This window comes from Diorhabda carinulata, chromosome 4 (assembly GCF_026250575.1).
Source record: "Diorhabda carinulata isolate Delta chromosome 4, icDioCari1.1, whole genome shotgun sequence".
NCBI lineage: Eukaryota > Metazoa > Arthropoda > Insecta > Coleoptera > Chrysomelidae > Diorhabda > Diorhabda carinulata.
In genome coordinates this window covers 22,204,423-22,218,442 of record NC_079463.1, presented here as the reverse complement: position 1 = coordinate 22,218,442, position 14,020 = coordinate 22,204,423, and the positions used below count along the sequence as shown (strand labels likewise).

The window sequence follows — 14,020 nt, the reverse complement described above, 5'->3', positions numbered from 1 at the left end:
ATTAATTGTCTTTTCTTTATTAAAAATTCTGTACAATCAAATAACCTTAAAACTTATTGTATATCACCATAAATTCAACAATATAAATAAATAAAAATCTCATTTTGTTTCAATTTCAATTGTAAATCTTTATACGAGGGTTGCTATTTTAGTTTTGAGGTAAATAAATAAAATCTCATATTTATAATTGTTTTTCAATACATTCTTCCATGAGTTTGAACCATTTGTAGAAATATTTTCTCAATTCCGATTGAGGTACTTCCAAAACATGTTAGGTTTTGGTTGAACTTCTTCTGATGTAAAAAAACGTTGATTTTTCAATTTATTTTTGATCTGGGTGATTAAGAAGAAATCATTGGGTGCCACACACTCATCAATTCGTTTTTTTGACCGTCCAAAAACGTTTTTGTTTGAACTGATGTTTGAGAGCTCGCTTTGTCGTGTTGGAGAATGATTCGTCTTGGTTTCCTTGATTTTTTCGATAACCAGTTACTCAGAGGAAACGTGCAATCATTTGGTTCGAAGGGCTTCCAGCACGAACAACTTTTGTTGGATTTGGCTTGTCTTGGAAGACACAGTCGATTGTGGTTTAGTCTCTAGTTCATATACATAGATCCATCAGTTTACGTACATCATCGATATTTTCTGGTACAACACCCGGTATTGGACGACCTTCAGAAATTCGTCCTGTAGCGAATTGCGACCACCAAAGAATATGTTTAATTTCGCGTTTTGACCAAGATGAATGTTTCAAGTATTTGTAAACAATTCAAATAGCACTCGTAGAACAAAACGTCCACCTTTAAAAATGTCAAACATCATCATGTCAATGTCAAATTTGACATATTTATATCAGCGTTGCTGTATCTTAAAACTTTATAGATTTTTCGTCGTCATATCCCAATATCATTTTGATTTATTTTTCTTATTTCAAAAACTCAAAAAATCCGCTTTTGAAAATGTATCATGAGTTCATTGAAATCATTAAAAGCGTATGAAAAATTGAATCAAACTCGATTGTGAAGTAAATATTTAAAAATTTTGAACTTACTAATATTTATTGTTAATGATATTAAAGTAGAGATTGATTTGTTCGAATATACATTCTGAATACACTGTTTACGTCAATATTCACGATTACACTGTTTGACGCGCGTTTCTACATCCAAATTATCTGTCAACTGTCAGTTTACCTTCAGTGTCTGAAGACGATAACTTGGTTGTAAAAACCCGCGTCTAAACGACTAAGTATACATTGTTTTCATATGAATATTTTATAAAATTTGTTTAGGAAACGACATAAAATCGATTGTTTAAATAATTATTTCTGTAATGATAGAAATGTTCTGCGCAAAATACGATAAAAGAAACCCCAACGCATATTGCGTATATTAAAAAAACCTTAAAAATTTCAGATAGTTTAAGAGGCGGAACGTTAATGATTTTTTTGTGTCTCTGCATCATTATTAAATCATTAGCGGCGTTAATATTTTTATAAATATCATCGACGAAACCGTTTTCTTTGATTATCATTAAATATTCGTTGAATTTATCGTATAGAGGATGTCCCATTTTGAAAAAATAATTAAAGAAAACCGTATTCAATTTGTAATTTTTCAAAATATATATGAGTGGAGTACCGTCTTCTCCTATATAAAATCGCGGTAGTAAATAATTAATCGACTTTTCTAATTTCGCAGTAGCGAAATTTTTCTCAAACGCAGTTTTGTTTAGACAAGCCGAATCTACTCTACAAGTATCACTATGTTCGGCTAAATATTTCTCGTAGAAGTTGTTAGATTTAATCATAGTTCTCGCAGCAACATAATGAAGTCCGACATTTAATTTTTTGTTCACTATATCTTCGATTGTGCGGTATGCTTGTCGAGGATTTTCGTTAACGCTGGAATTGAATAATTTACTTTTATAACAGTTGCTCATTATAGTGATGAAATATAAGAGGACAATAAAGAGAATTTTGAGCGATGTGGTATTGGGTCTTTTAAAAGTCGGGACTTCTAATAACGAACGAAATATTATAAAACTGATTTCTAGTTTAGTATACTTCCGATCTAATTTCAAAATATTTATAATGTAATGAAACTGCAATCCTAGAATAATCAGGATTAGAAATATAACGATCCATAAATGAGTGGTGAAAATACGAAAAATCGACAACCTCTCGACGTCTTCTAATAAATATGGTACAGCGAAATACGAACTATCTTCTAGAGGTGAAAAAGTTTGTTCGAAATAACCCATTTCCGTACCTTCTGGTACTACTACTCCAGCGAACATATCGTAAGGTCCTTCTAATAACATTTTCCATATTCCTGTGAACTTATCTTTAAAAATGTTTGAATCAATTTTGATTTCTTGGAACGTATAAGTTACATTCAAACCTAATTTTTCCAATGCTAAATTTACTACCTAAAAATGAATAGAAGTGTCATAAGAAAGAAAAAATATTGCACTGAACAAGATTTTTCATTTCAAAATTCATTTTTTTAAGATCGTTTTATCATTTACAATATTCAGAATCGATAATACGAGGGTGGATACTTAAGTTTTGATTTTTTTCCATTACGCAATTCGTTTTTGATCTTCGGAAATAAGAAAAAATCATTGGGTAAAAGATCAATACATTCTTGCATGAGTTTGAACCAATTGACGAAGTATTTTCTCAATTCCGATTTAGGTACCTCCGGAACATGTGGTCAACCGCTTCTTCTGGCGTAGAAAAACGTCGATTTCTCAATTTTTTTTTGATCTGCGGGATTAAGAAGAAATCATTGGGTGCCAAACAAGGGTTTTACAGCGGATGACTTTTTTTGGATTTGGCTCATCTTGAAAGAGCCATACAGTCGCACAGTGAGCCGTTTAGTACAAGCTAGGTGGACAAAAGTCAATTCAAAGAATCGATTAATCGATGATTTTATAGTAATATGACCTCTTTATAGACGTCGATTCTAGGTATAATTTTTTTTTCAAACTTTGAGAGCAATGGGTTATAACCGGTTTAAATGTAGTGAAAAAGTAATTCGTGTTCTGTAAACAATTTAGTTGCCACTTGGTATTAGTTCATATAACATCTAAACAGATTGGATATTTCTTTTGCTGTGATGGATTTTACTTTAAAGGGTAAAGAGTTTTTTATTTCATTTAATATTTAATTCCAATAAGAGCCATTATCTGTTATAATAGGGTTTTGAAAATTTACTCTAAAATTCGAATTTTTTTTTTCAATTCAATTTTCTAACGTACGCAGCTACTTTTATCCACATGTATCCAGGCTAATTTTTTAATATTGTATAGCCACTACCCTAGGCTAACTAATGATATATATAATATAGCTCCACGTTGGTACCCGATTTTTTTAAAATTATTTTTTTCAGATCGCGTATGCATTTTATCAAAAATGGAATTGTTTGAAGAATGGAGGAAACATTCCAAAGAGGACCGAAATTTTCGTCTATTGCATTTTATTATGCAAAAATTTTCTTTGGTGTGATTGGGTGTGACTGATTATTTCCAGAGATATTTGCAATTGAAAATTTCAAGTTATTCTGCCAAATTTTCTCAAAAGTGGGCTGCAGCCAATTACATGATGGACCGTTTTTTGAACGACAATAAAAATTGGTTAGAGGACACAAATATTGAATTTAAATTCAGCATGCATCAGCCCTGTGCTTCCTCATCATTTGGAGGAAATATTCCTCAAGATCGGCCCAAAAATAACTTTGAGGATTCATCTTTTAAAACTAAAAAACGGAGGGTTGAAGACTTAGTGCGTTCGAGAAGTGCCAGCGAATTGACCACAGCTGCTGAAATAGCAAATCGATTGTCCGGTCATAGAAACATTGCTACCGTGATTAGAAAAAGTTCTGAATCTTCTAAAGAAAAGAAACCTGTTCATGTTATTTGTGGGGGGAGGCAGTTGACCAGTGACGAAGCATTGGTTTATTATGTAGACTCTAAGTGCACCAGTCACTCTTACAAACTGGCACGTAAATGGTCACTGAAGGCGGGTCATCAAGTATTTCCGTCTTATAAAAGTCTAATTGAATCCAAAAGATTGTGTTACCCATCTACCGACCATATTTCTGTAACAGACACACGTGCCGAAATTAAACTTCAAGCTATACTGGATAAAACCGCTGGACGTTTAATTGAAGCACAAAGTGAAGTTCTGAAAAACATACCTGTTGATTCGTCATTCACATTGATTAGTAAATGGGGATGTGACGGAAGCTCTGGTCACAGTACTTACAAACAGATGTTTGCGAACTCCAATGCTACTGACGAGTTTCTGTTTGTATTTTCATTTGTTCCTTTGAGGTTGAGTGACGGTCAAAATATAATTTGGCGAAATCCACGGCCATCATCTACACTCTATTGCCGGCCCATAAAATTCATTTTTTCAAAGGAAACAAATGAATTTACTATAACAGAAACTAACTAAGTTTTGGATGAAGTATCTCGACTTATTCCAACATCTTGTAGTGTTGGCGAATCTCGAGTTACTGTGAACCATCAGCTTTTATTCACGATGACTGATGGAAAAGTATGCAATGCTTTGACTGACACACGTTCTCCACAAAAATGTTATATCTGCGGTGCTACTCCAAAAATGATGAATGGCGAATCAAAAGATGTGTTTGTTAAAAAAGAACATTATGATTTTGGTTTGTCTACTTCACATGCTTGGATCCGGTTTTTCGAGTGCTTGTTGCACATCAGTTATCGTTTGGATATAAAGAAATGGCAAGCGAGAGGTGATGATGATAAATCTAATGTGCAACAGCGCTCGGAACGAATCAAGCAGAAGTTCAAAAACCAGATGGAACTTATTGTAGACAAACCAAAACCTGGTTATGGGAACACAAATGATGGGAGCACAGCTCGCAGGTTTTTTATGAATCCGGAACTGAGTGGGGAGATTACAGGATTGGATGTTAATCTAATCAAGAACTTCGGTATTATATTAAGAACGCTATCATCTGGCTATGACATCAATTTGACGGAATTTGAGCAATTTTGTTCTGATACCAGAGCCCTTTACCTCAGTCTGTATCCTTGGTACTATATGCCTGTTACTGTGCACAAAATTCTTGTACATAGTACGGAGGTTATAAAAACATGCATCCTCCCAATCGGGCAGCTCTCGGAGGAATCTCAAGAGGCCCGAAATAAAGATTGCCGTAGATTCCGCGAGCACCATACAAGGAAAATGTCGCGTATTTCCACAAATACAGATTTGTTGAATATGCTCTTGATAACATCCGATCCTGTAATTAACTCACTTAGAGAAGTTCCTAAAAAAAGAACCGAGAATTTACCGGTGGAAATTTTAAATTTAATTGTCCCGCCTTCAATACCAACTTATCAGGTAGCAAATGATGTTCAATCTAGTGATGATGAAGATCACTTAGCACCTGATTCGTCTGATGTTCAAATTGATAAAGAATCATCTGAGGATAGTTACTAGACTAAAAATTTGTTTGCTAATTTAATTTAATGCTGTTTATTTCTATAATCTAAATTATAATTAGTATAAAGTATGTAAATATATAATTGTATGTAAAAATAGTATAGTAATAAATTTTATTTAGAAATGGTACAGTATTTAGTATAGAAATTGTGGTTTTTGAAAGCTCTGGATTCATATAAATAACATATAGAAATAGAATAAATGTGAAAATAGTATGATGTAAAAAAAATGTAAATTTTTATACATAGAGTTAATAGTGTTTCTCCTTATAACAATAGGTATCGATTAAATACATTATTTTTCAATTTTTTTTTTCAATAAAGGTATTCGCCAAGCTTCTGAATCATCAATTAATGCATAACTGTTCAAGAAAACAACAAAAAATCATTTATCGTAAACAAAATAATCAAACCGTAGAATGAAATGTTTTTGTCCACCTAGCTTGTACTAGGTGACTCACTGTGAGTCGTTTTTGTTTGTTTCTGTCTTATATTCATGGATTTGTCGCCTGTCACAACACATAGATGTCTTTCGAAGCGCTTCGATTGGGATGACTCATCAATTCGATGTTTTGACTGTTCAAAAACGTTTTTATTTGAACTGATATATAAGAGCTGTAAGAGTTGTCTTGGTGGAGAATGATTCGTCATGGTTTTCCTAATGTTTTCGAAGCAACTAAATACCATTCAGAACCGACCGTTTTACTTTGCTCTAATGGAACGGTGATATTAGGTCCAGTTTTTCCAAAAAAAAACAGACGATCATTAACTTCGAAGTCGATTGTTTTTTAAATTCGAGTTTATGTGCAAATATCTATGATTCGTCGCTTGTCACGATCTTGTAGACGTTTTTCGAAACACCAAGTTCGATTTTTTTTTGTGATATCCAACCAATTGATGTTGATGCAATATTGAATGTATGCGAGTGGAACTAATGTCCAAGTATGCCTCAATCTCATGGTACGCTGATTATGAACGAAATTAATCCTGTAGGAAAGTGCCACCCCGATTGGAAAACCAGCGAAATTGATCGGCATATGTCGTAATTCATAGAAAATCATCGTACAAAAATTGATTGATATAAACGCTTCCCATAACCGTTCCAAGTACGGTCCTGACTAGTAGGTTGGAACAAACCAAATGTTAACAATGTGTTTTAATTAAAACTTTTCACCTTATTGCTTATTCCAGTGTATTTATCGTTATGAACGTATGGCGGATAAATCCCAGCTAAAACTCGAACATTTTCAAATTTCCTTTTACTGAACTTTGGTTTCGAGATTTCATTCGATTTTAACAACTTGTCGCAATTTCCCAAATGTGTATAATATAATTTATTTTCTTTTGTTTGTGTGTATTGCATAATTTGTAAATTATCTGTATCCAATCGAATGAATATAACATTTTGTATATAAAATCTGAAAATAACATCATAAAAATGTTTACGAATTCGATATTTCTAACTGAAATAAATATTAATACAAGGTTATAAATACTTTTTGTTTCTGTTAAATCATGTGAACTTTCTAAAACTACAAGAAATGTTTGTTGTAGAATCATTTTGTCTCAGTAAAAGACTAATTGAAATTAACGACAAAACTATATCGACGAGAAATAACCAATGATACGATACCTTGAACAAAACTTTCGTTAACCTCAAAACATCGAAATAAGTGACTACAACTTCTTAGGTATCGTTTAGACTAGAAAACTCACCAGTAACTTTCAAATAAGTCAGAAAATAACTTACAAACGAGAACTATCTATTTACAGCTATGCGATTTATTCTTTTTGGATTTATGAAGAGGTGTTTGGCTGTTTTCTTTGGTTTCTTGCAGAAATTATAAATTTCTTTCATGTTGGTAATTCATTTGAAAGTCCACTGAGCATACCAGCTGTTACGTATATGACACTTCACAGTGCCATGTATTAGCTTGAATGTTCTATGGTCATCTGGCAAGTGACAGTTGGGAAGCGGGGGCCTTAGATAGTTAGGTTAGAACATATAGAAGATCGAAGTAAAACGTGTTCTCAAACTAATCGTGTTTTATTTAAATAATAATATCAAAGCTAACCTGAAACATGGTGTCAGGTGTGAATTAATAAGAAGAGTGAGTTTAATAAATATAAAATACAGAACTTTAGTTGAGAATAAGATTTTAATATTGATTCAAGCGGATTTAAACCGCCATCAAAACCTTCATAAAAATTATGAGAAGTTTAAACAACATTTCGAAATTTACTTAAAAGCAACCGATTTAAGTGGAAAGTCAGATGAACGCAAAATCGCTTTGTTTTTAAACTCCGCTGGTGAGGAGGCTATAGAAGTATTCAGCACATTAAGTCTATCAGAAGATCAAAAAGGAAATTACAAAGAAGTCATAGCAGCTTTTGATAATTATTGTAAACCACGCAATAATGAAACGTTTGATCGTTTCAAATTTTTCTCAAGAAATCAGGCAGAGGGAGAAAGCATGGATCATTTTATAAAAGACTTAAGATTATTAGCTAAACCGTGCAATTTTGGAACTCAAGAAGATAGTCTTATAAGAGATAGAATAATTTTAGGGGTCCAAGATCATAATTTGCAAGAAAAACTGTTGGGAATAAATAATTTAAATCTGGAAACTGCAGAAAGCACTTGTAGAACAACAGAAGCTACTAAGCTTCAAGCAAAAGATTTAAACAAGGAAGAAGTGAATTTAATTCGAAGAAGAGGATACAGTCAAGGTAACCCTAGTACTAGCCAAGGTAACCCTAGTACTAGCGACAGTGGCAATAATAACGGAAGAGAGTACAGTTGCTTGAAATGTGGCAGAAGACACACCAAAGGCAAGTGTTTTGCTTTTGGAAAAAACTGAGCTAAGTGTGGACTGGAAGGACATTTTGCTGTAGGATGCAAAACAGGATACAATAAAAAAGATAACTTTAGTAACACTAAGATAAATAAGAACAAAGGTAAATATTTTAACAGTCACAATAGAAATATAAATAGTAATCAACATGTAAATGTTGTTGATGAAAATGATTCGAGTGATGAAGATTTTGTTATTAACAATCTAACTGTATTCAACATTTATGAGAATGATAATTCAGAACTTGAAAAAATTTGGACAGAAAATGTATGTATTGATAATAGTGTAATTAAGTTTAAGGTTGATTCTGGAGCTCAATGTAATGTACTTCCAATAAGTTATATAAAAAAATTAGAAAGGGAGAATGACATAATTTATTCAGAGCAAAGTATTATAGCCTATGGCGACAATAAAATCAGAGTTGTAGGAAGTATAATCTTAAAATGTTTAATTAAAAATAATATTCAAAATGTAAAATTCTTGGTTGTAGACTTACGAGGCAAACCTATTCTTGGTTTAAAAACCTGTGTAAAATTAAATATAATATGCAAGCTGGATGAAGTTAACTTAAATAATAAAAGAGATCCTAAAGAAAATTTCATTAATCAGAATAAAAAGTTGTTTGAAGGTACTGGTAAAGTTCCGTTTAAATATAGGATTTTGTTAAAAGAGGGTTACAAATCAGTTGTAAGTAATTGCAGAAGAGTCGCTGAAAAAATTAAAGGAAAGCTAAAAAATACTTTGGATGAGTTAGTAGACAAAGAGATAATTGAGAAGGTCGATGAACCTTCAGAATGGGTAAGTAATATAGTTTGTGTCGAAAAACCTAATTCAGACAAGTTAAGAATCTGTTTAGACCCTATACATTTAAATAAGTATATTTGTATAGATAGGCATCCTATACCAACAACAGAAGAAATAGGCTTAAAATTAAGAGGGAAAAGTATCTACAGTGTGATAGATATGTCAGATGCCTTCTATCACATAGGATTGGTCAAAGATAGCCAAAAATTATGCACATTTATAACACCATTCGGTAAATATCGTTTTAAGAGGTTATGTTTTGGTCTATCATGTAGTCCAGAAGTTTTCCAACGAGTAAATGAAAGAATTTTCGGAGATTTAAATATCCCAATATATTTTGATGACTTAATAATTGCTGGTAAAGACGAAAGAGAACATGATTTGATAATGAATAAAGTACTAGAGAGAGCTAAACAGTTTAATGTAAGATTTAATGCTAACAAGTTACAATACAAAGTAAAGGAAGTAAAATACTTGGGGCAGGTTTATTCCAAAGATGGGATAAAACCAGATAATTCATATGTAGAGGCAATAATGGCTTTAGAAGCGCCAAAAAATAAAAAAGAATTGCTGAGAATTCTGGGCATGGTAAATTACTTGACGAAATTTATACCAAAGATGTCAGAAATAGTAGCACCTCTAAGAGGTTTAATAAAAAATAACGTAAATTTCTTGTGGACTGCTGATCATGATAATACATTTAGCAATCTGAAAAAAGTTATAGGTAATTTACCAACCCTTAAAATATTTAACCCAAACTTACCTATTACAATACAAAGTGATAGTTCCCAGTATGGAGTGGGAGGGTGCCTTATGCAAGGAGGTCAACCCATAGCATTTTGCTCAAGACGTCTTACTGAAACCGAGACAAGGTACGCACAAATAGAAAAGGAGTATTTATCAATTTGTTTTAGTCTAATTAAGTTTCATCCGTTTGTTTACGGTAATAAGATAACAGTACAAACCGATCACAAGCCAATAATTGGCATTCAGCAAAAAGATATTAATAAAATTACGTCCAGACTACAGAGAATGCGCTTGAAAATCTTAAAATATAATTTCGAAGTTGAGTACATACCAGGTTCAAAGATGTATGTAGCTGATCTTTTAAGTAGGTCATTCATAAAAGACAAAGTAAATGAAGATTGTGAAATGGAAGAGGTTGTGCATACGATTAACATTGAAAGACCCATTACAAATAGACGATTAGCTGAGGTAAGCAAGGAAACTTTGTATGATAGTACTCTTAAAAAAGTTACTGAATATTGCATTAAAGGTTGGCCAGATAAAAAAGTATTAGATAACACTGAACTAAAGCAGTATTATAAAATAAAAGACGATCTACTGGTTCGCCATGGAATTTTATTTTTCAATGAGCGAATTTGCATACCCAAAAAACTACAAAATCATATGACTAGAGAGCTACATAAATCTCATTTTGGTATGGAAAAAAACAAAGAAGTGGGCAAGGAAAATATTATACTGGCCGGGTATAATAACTGATATTGAAAATTTTATTTCAAGGTGTCGCATATGTGAGAAATTCAGCAGAAATAAAATAAAAGAACCGCTAATACCGCACGAGGTACCTAAATATCCATTTGAGGGGTCTGATATATTAGAATATGCATCAAAATATTATTTAGTTGTAGTTGATTACTACAGCAATTGGATTGAATTGAAAGAAATACAAAGAAAAAGTATAGATGAAATCTTAAAACAATTAAAAGTAATATTTTCTAATTTTGGGTTACCTGCAAAGTTTATATCTGATAACAATCCCTACAACAGCTTTAAATTTAAAGAATTTTGTAATCAATACAATATACAATGTGTTTTTACGAGTCCCAGGTACCCAAGATCGAATGGGTTGGCTGAAAAAGCCGTACACATATGTAAACAGTTATTAAAAAAGTGTAACAATGAAGACGAAATATTTGTTCATTTGTTGAATTACAGAGTTACACCACTATGTGGTCTTGAGGCCTCACCTTCAGAGTTATTACAAAGTAGGTTACTAAGAACAGGTTTGCCTATATCCAACAGATTATTGGAACCCAAAACCACTAACGAGTATGGGAAAAAAGTAGAAAGAAAGTTGGCAGTAAAAAGCTATCATGATAAATCTGCACGTAGCAGCTCAGATTTTAACGAAAATCAAGATATACTATTTAAATTGAAGAAGGATGGGTATTGGACACCGGGAAAAGTCTTATCAAATACTAATTCTCCACGATCATACTTGGTGAGTGATGAAAATGGCAGAGTTTATAAAAGAAATTCTTCCTTTCTAAAAAATACAAAAAATCCAACGGTTATAAATGCGTCAAACAACAACGAAAATATAAACATAAACTGTAAACCTAGTAGTGCTGATGAATCAAGTGAGAACACTTGTTTGTCTAATAGCACTGATGTATATAATGAAAACGATTGTGGAACTAATAATAATAAAACGGCAAATGAATGTACAAGTGTCAAGGAAGCAAATAGCAAATGCACAAGATCAGGTCGGGTCGTCAATGTACCAAATATGTTAAGAGACTATTATACATAGCGGAAAAATATTATTATTAGTTTCATGTCTAGTTAATAGTATTAGTTAGTTAGTTAGTATTTCAATTATTTCAATATAAGTCCAAAAAGGGGAGATGTTACGTATATGACACTTCACAGTGCCATGTACTAGCTTGAATGTTCTATGGTCATCTGGCAAGTGACAGTTGGGAAGCGGGGGCCTTAGATAGTTAGGTTAGAACATATAGAAGATCGAAGTAAAACGTGTTCTCAAACTAATCGTGTTTTATTTAAATAATAATATCAAAGCTAACCTGAAACACCAGCAACTCTTGTAGTTGATAAAATAAGAATGAAATCAATTGTTATAGATCTGCGATCTTTTTGAAATCTTCTTTATGACCATGATTGACGGCTTTTTCAGAAATCTATAGAAGGTTAGGGTCCTATGGAAAGAGTTGTGCTTTTTGAACTGTTTCCAAGTACCAAAATGATCAATTCTGATGTTTACTATCAACAACTAATGATATTGGATAAAAGAAATCAAAGAAAAATGTCAAATCGGAAACTATCAATGGTCTATCATGAAACTGGAAGATCTTACACATCTTTGGCGACTCGTAGCTAACTATTGGAGCTTGGTTGTTCTGGCTCCATCAGATTACCATTTATTTCGATGTTTGGACAATTCTTTGAATGGTTAAACTTTCACAAATAACGATGACCTTCAATCGCACCTGGTTTAGTTTTTTGCTGATAAGGAGCAGTAATTTTATAAACGCGGTATTATGAAGCTGAAAGAAGATGTCAAAAAAAGTAATTGAGGAAGATGGAAGTAAGCTTCAGTTCTAATCCTCAAATGTTCCAGAAATTCCTTCGAAAACATTCAAACTTTGGCCGTTTTCAGTACTACTACGTGAAGTTGTGAAAAATTGGTTAGGGAAATTTTGCTCTAGGTGGATAGGTCGGAAAGCATCTGTCGTGATTGGATCAAGCATCTTCAGAACAAATCCTGAGCTGCATCACTAGTTTTCTTTGGTTAAGTTGAACAGTATATAAAACTAAAAGAGTTGGTCATACGGCATAACAAACTGGTCACCAAGATCGTGTGATTTAGCCCCAAAAAAATCATTTTCTTTGAGATTATGTAAAGTTGTTAATAAACCAGAATTGATATATCAGATTGCACCAAATAAAAATTTCTGTTCAATAAAGCTCGTTTTATTGATGGCAAAAATAGATTTTAAACTATTGAAATTGGTAAAAAATAGTCTAAATGAACCCAAAAAACTTATTCCTTACAACCTATTTCAATTAATTTTGAAACTAGCTAAGTTTAAGTCGATTTATCATGATGATTCTTAACAGCTTAAGTAATTTCTTTGGAAACAAATTATGTTTAATTGTAATGAATTGGTATTACCTGTGCAAAATTTCCAAAATTTCTATATCCTGTTTATAGATTTTCAAAATAAAAGTAGATTTTACGTCCAATTGGTTGGACATGTATAAAAATTTGAACAAATCTTCGGCGTTTCCATCGATGTTTACCAAATAAAACAGTTTCGCAGTTTTGTATTGTTTGTTTATAAAAAATGAATAATTTTTTAATTGATAGTTGTAATATACGCGATGTCCTATTATTTCTTTGATATTATCATTGTTAATAGAAACAACAACTTCTTGTTGTTTGGAATAATCAGCTACAAGATTTTTAACGCAAACATCCGATGTTTTAACGTTATTTTCGACAATTTTTTGTAATAGTGAACATTCCATTAAAGTAAAAATACTTAGAAATATTATCAACATTTTGGATTAACTGCTTATCACACAATGAATTACTTTTTAATCGTTGAATGAAATAATATTAGTTTTAAATAATAATTGAAGGTAAAGTTATTAAACAAATGGATTTATTAGAGAATTTCAACAGAGAAACGCCCAACAAACACTTTCATTGTTCGTAATCAACTTCTGATTCTTTTTATCGAAAAATTAGTCACGCCTACAAGGTTAATTCAATAAAAATGTTCTTTTTTGTATAGACAAACTAAACGATGTATTTGAATAACTATGAATAGTAAACAAATTTCAAAAAGTTATTAAATTTGGTAATACTTTTTTTTTAATATAAAAATCATGCACAAGAAGGTAAATCATTTTCCACTCGAATACTTAGAGTGATTAGGTTTGATCTTAAACCTCTGTAGCTAATAGTGTTCGGGAAAAACGATAAATTGACGTTTGTGAGCCACGTCTGTTTGTTGGTTAGGTTTCGTAGATACTGTTCTAGGTGGAGTTATGCTGGACAGCCCCGTAAAGCATCAACCGTGATAGTATCGATTGAACAA

General features: G+C 32.1%; 2 protein-coding genes across 4 annotated transcripts; one reads left to right on the top strand and one right to left on the bottom strand.

Moving 5' to 3' along the window:
* Position 1: 1 nt before the first annotated feature.
* Positions 2 to 7,428, bottom strand: LOC130892903 (uncharacterized). Of its 3 annotated transcripts, none has more exons than XM_057798595.1 (3): positions 7,124 to 7,428; positions 6,665 to 6,908; positions 2 to 2,430 (listed from the first exon to the last, which is right to left on the bottom strand). In XM_057798595.1, the coding sequence occupies exons 2-3, from the start codon at positions 6,851 to 6,853 to the stop codon at positions 1,288 to 1,290; spliced, it is 1,332 nt and encodes a 443-aa protein (XP_057654578.1). In that variant the 5' UTR covers positions 6,854 to 6,908; positions 7,124 to 7,428; the 3' UTR covers positions 2 to 1,287. The 3 variants fall into 3 exon arrangements, with proteins under 3 accessions (XP_057654578.1, XP_057654577.1, XP_057654579.1); XM_057798594.1 differs by having other exon boundaries at positions 7,241 to 7,428; XM_057798596.1 differs by lacking the exon at positions 7,124 to 7,428 and having other exon boundaries at positions 745 to 2,430; positions 6,665 to 7,026.
* Positions 7,429 to 7,964: 536 nt separating this feature from the next.
* Positions 7,965 to 12,830, top strand: LOC130893020 (uncharacterized). Its single transcript, XM_057798783.1, has 3 exons — positions 7,965 to 8,241; positions 8,353 to 9,143; positions 12,091 to 12,830. The coding sequence occupies exons 1-3, from the start codon at positions 7,965 to 7,967 to the stop codon at positions 12,106 to 12,108; spliced, it is 1,086 nt and encodes a 361-aa protein (XP_057654766.1). The 3' UTR covers positions 12,109 to 12,830.
* Positions 12,831 to 14,020: the final 1,190 nt, after the last annotated feature.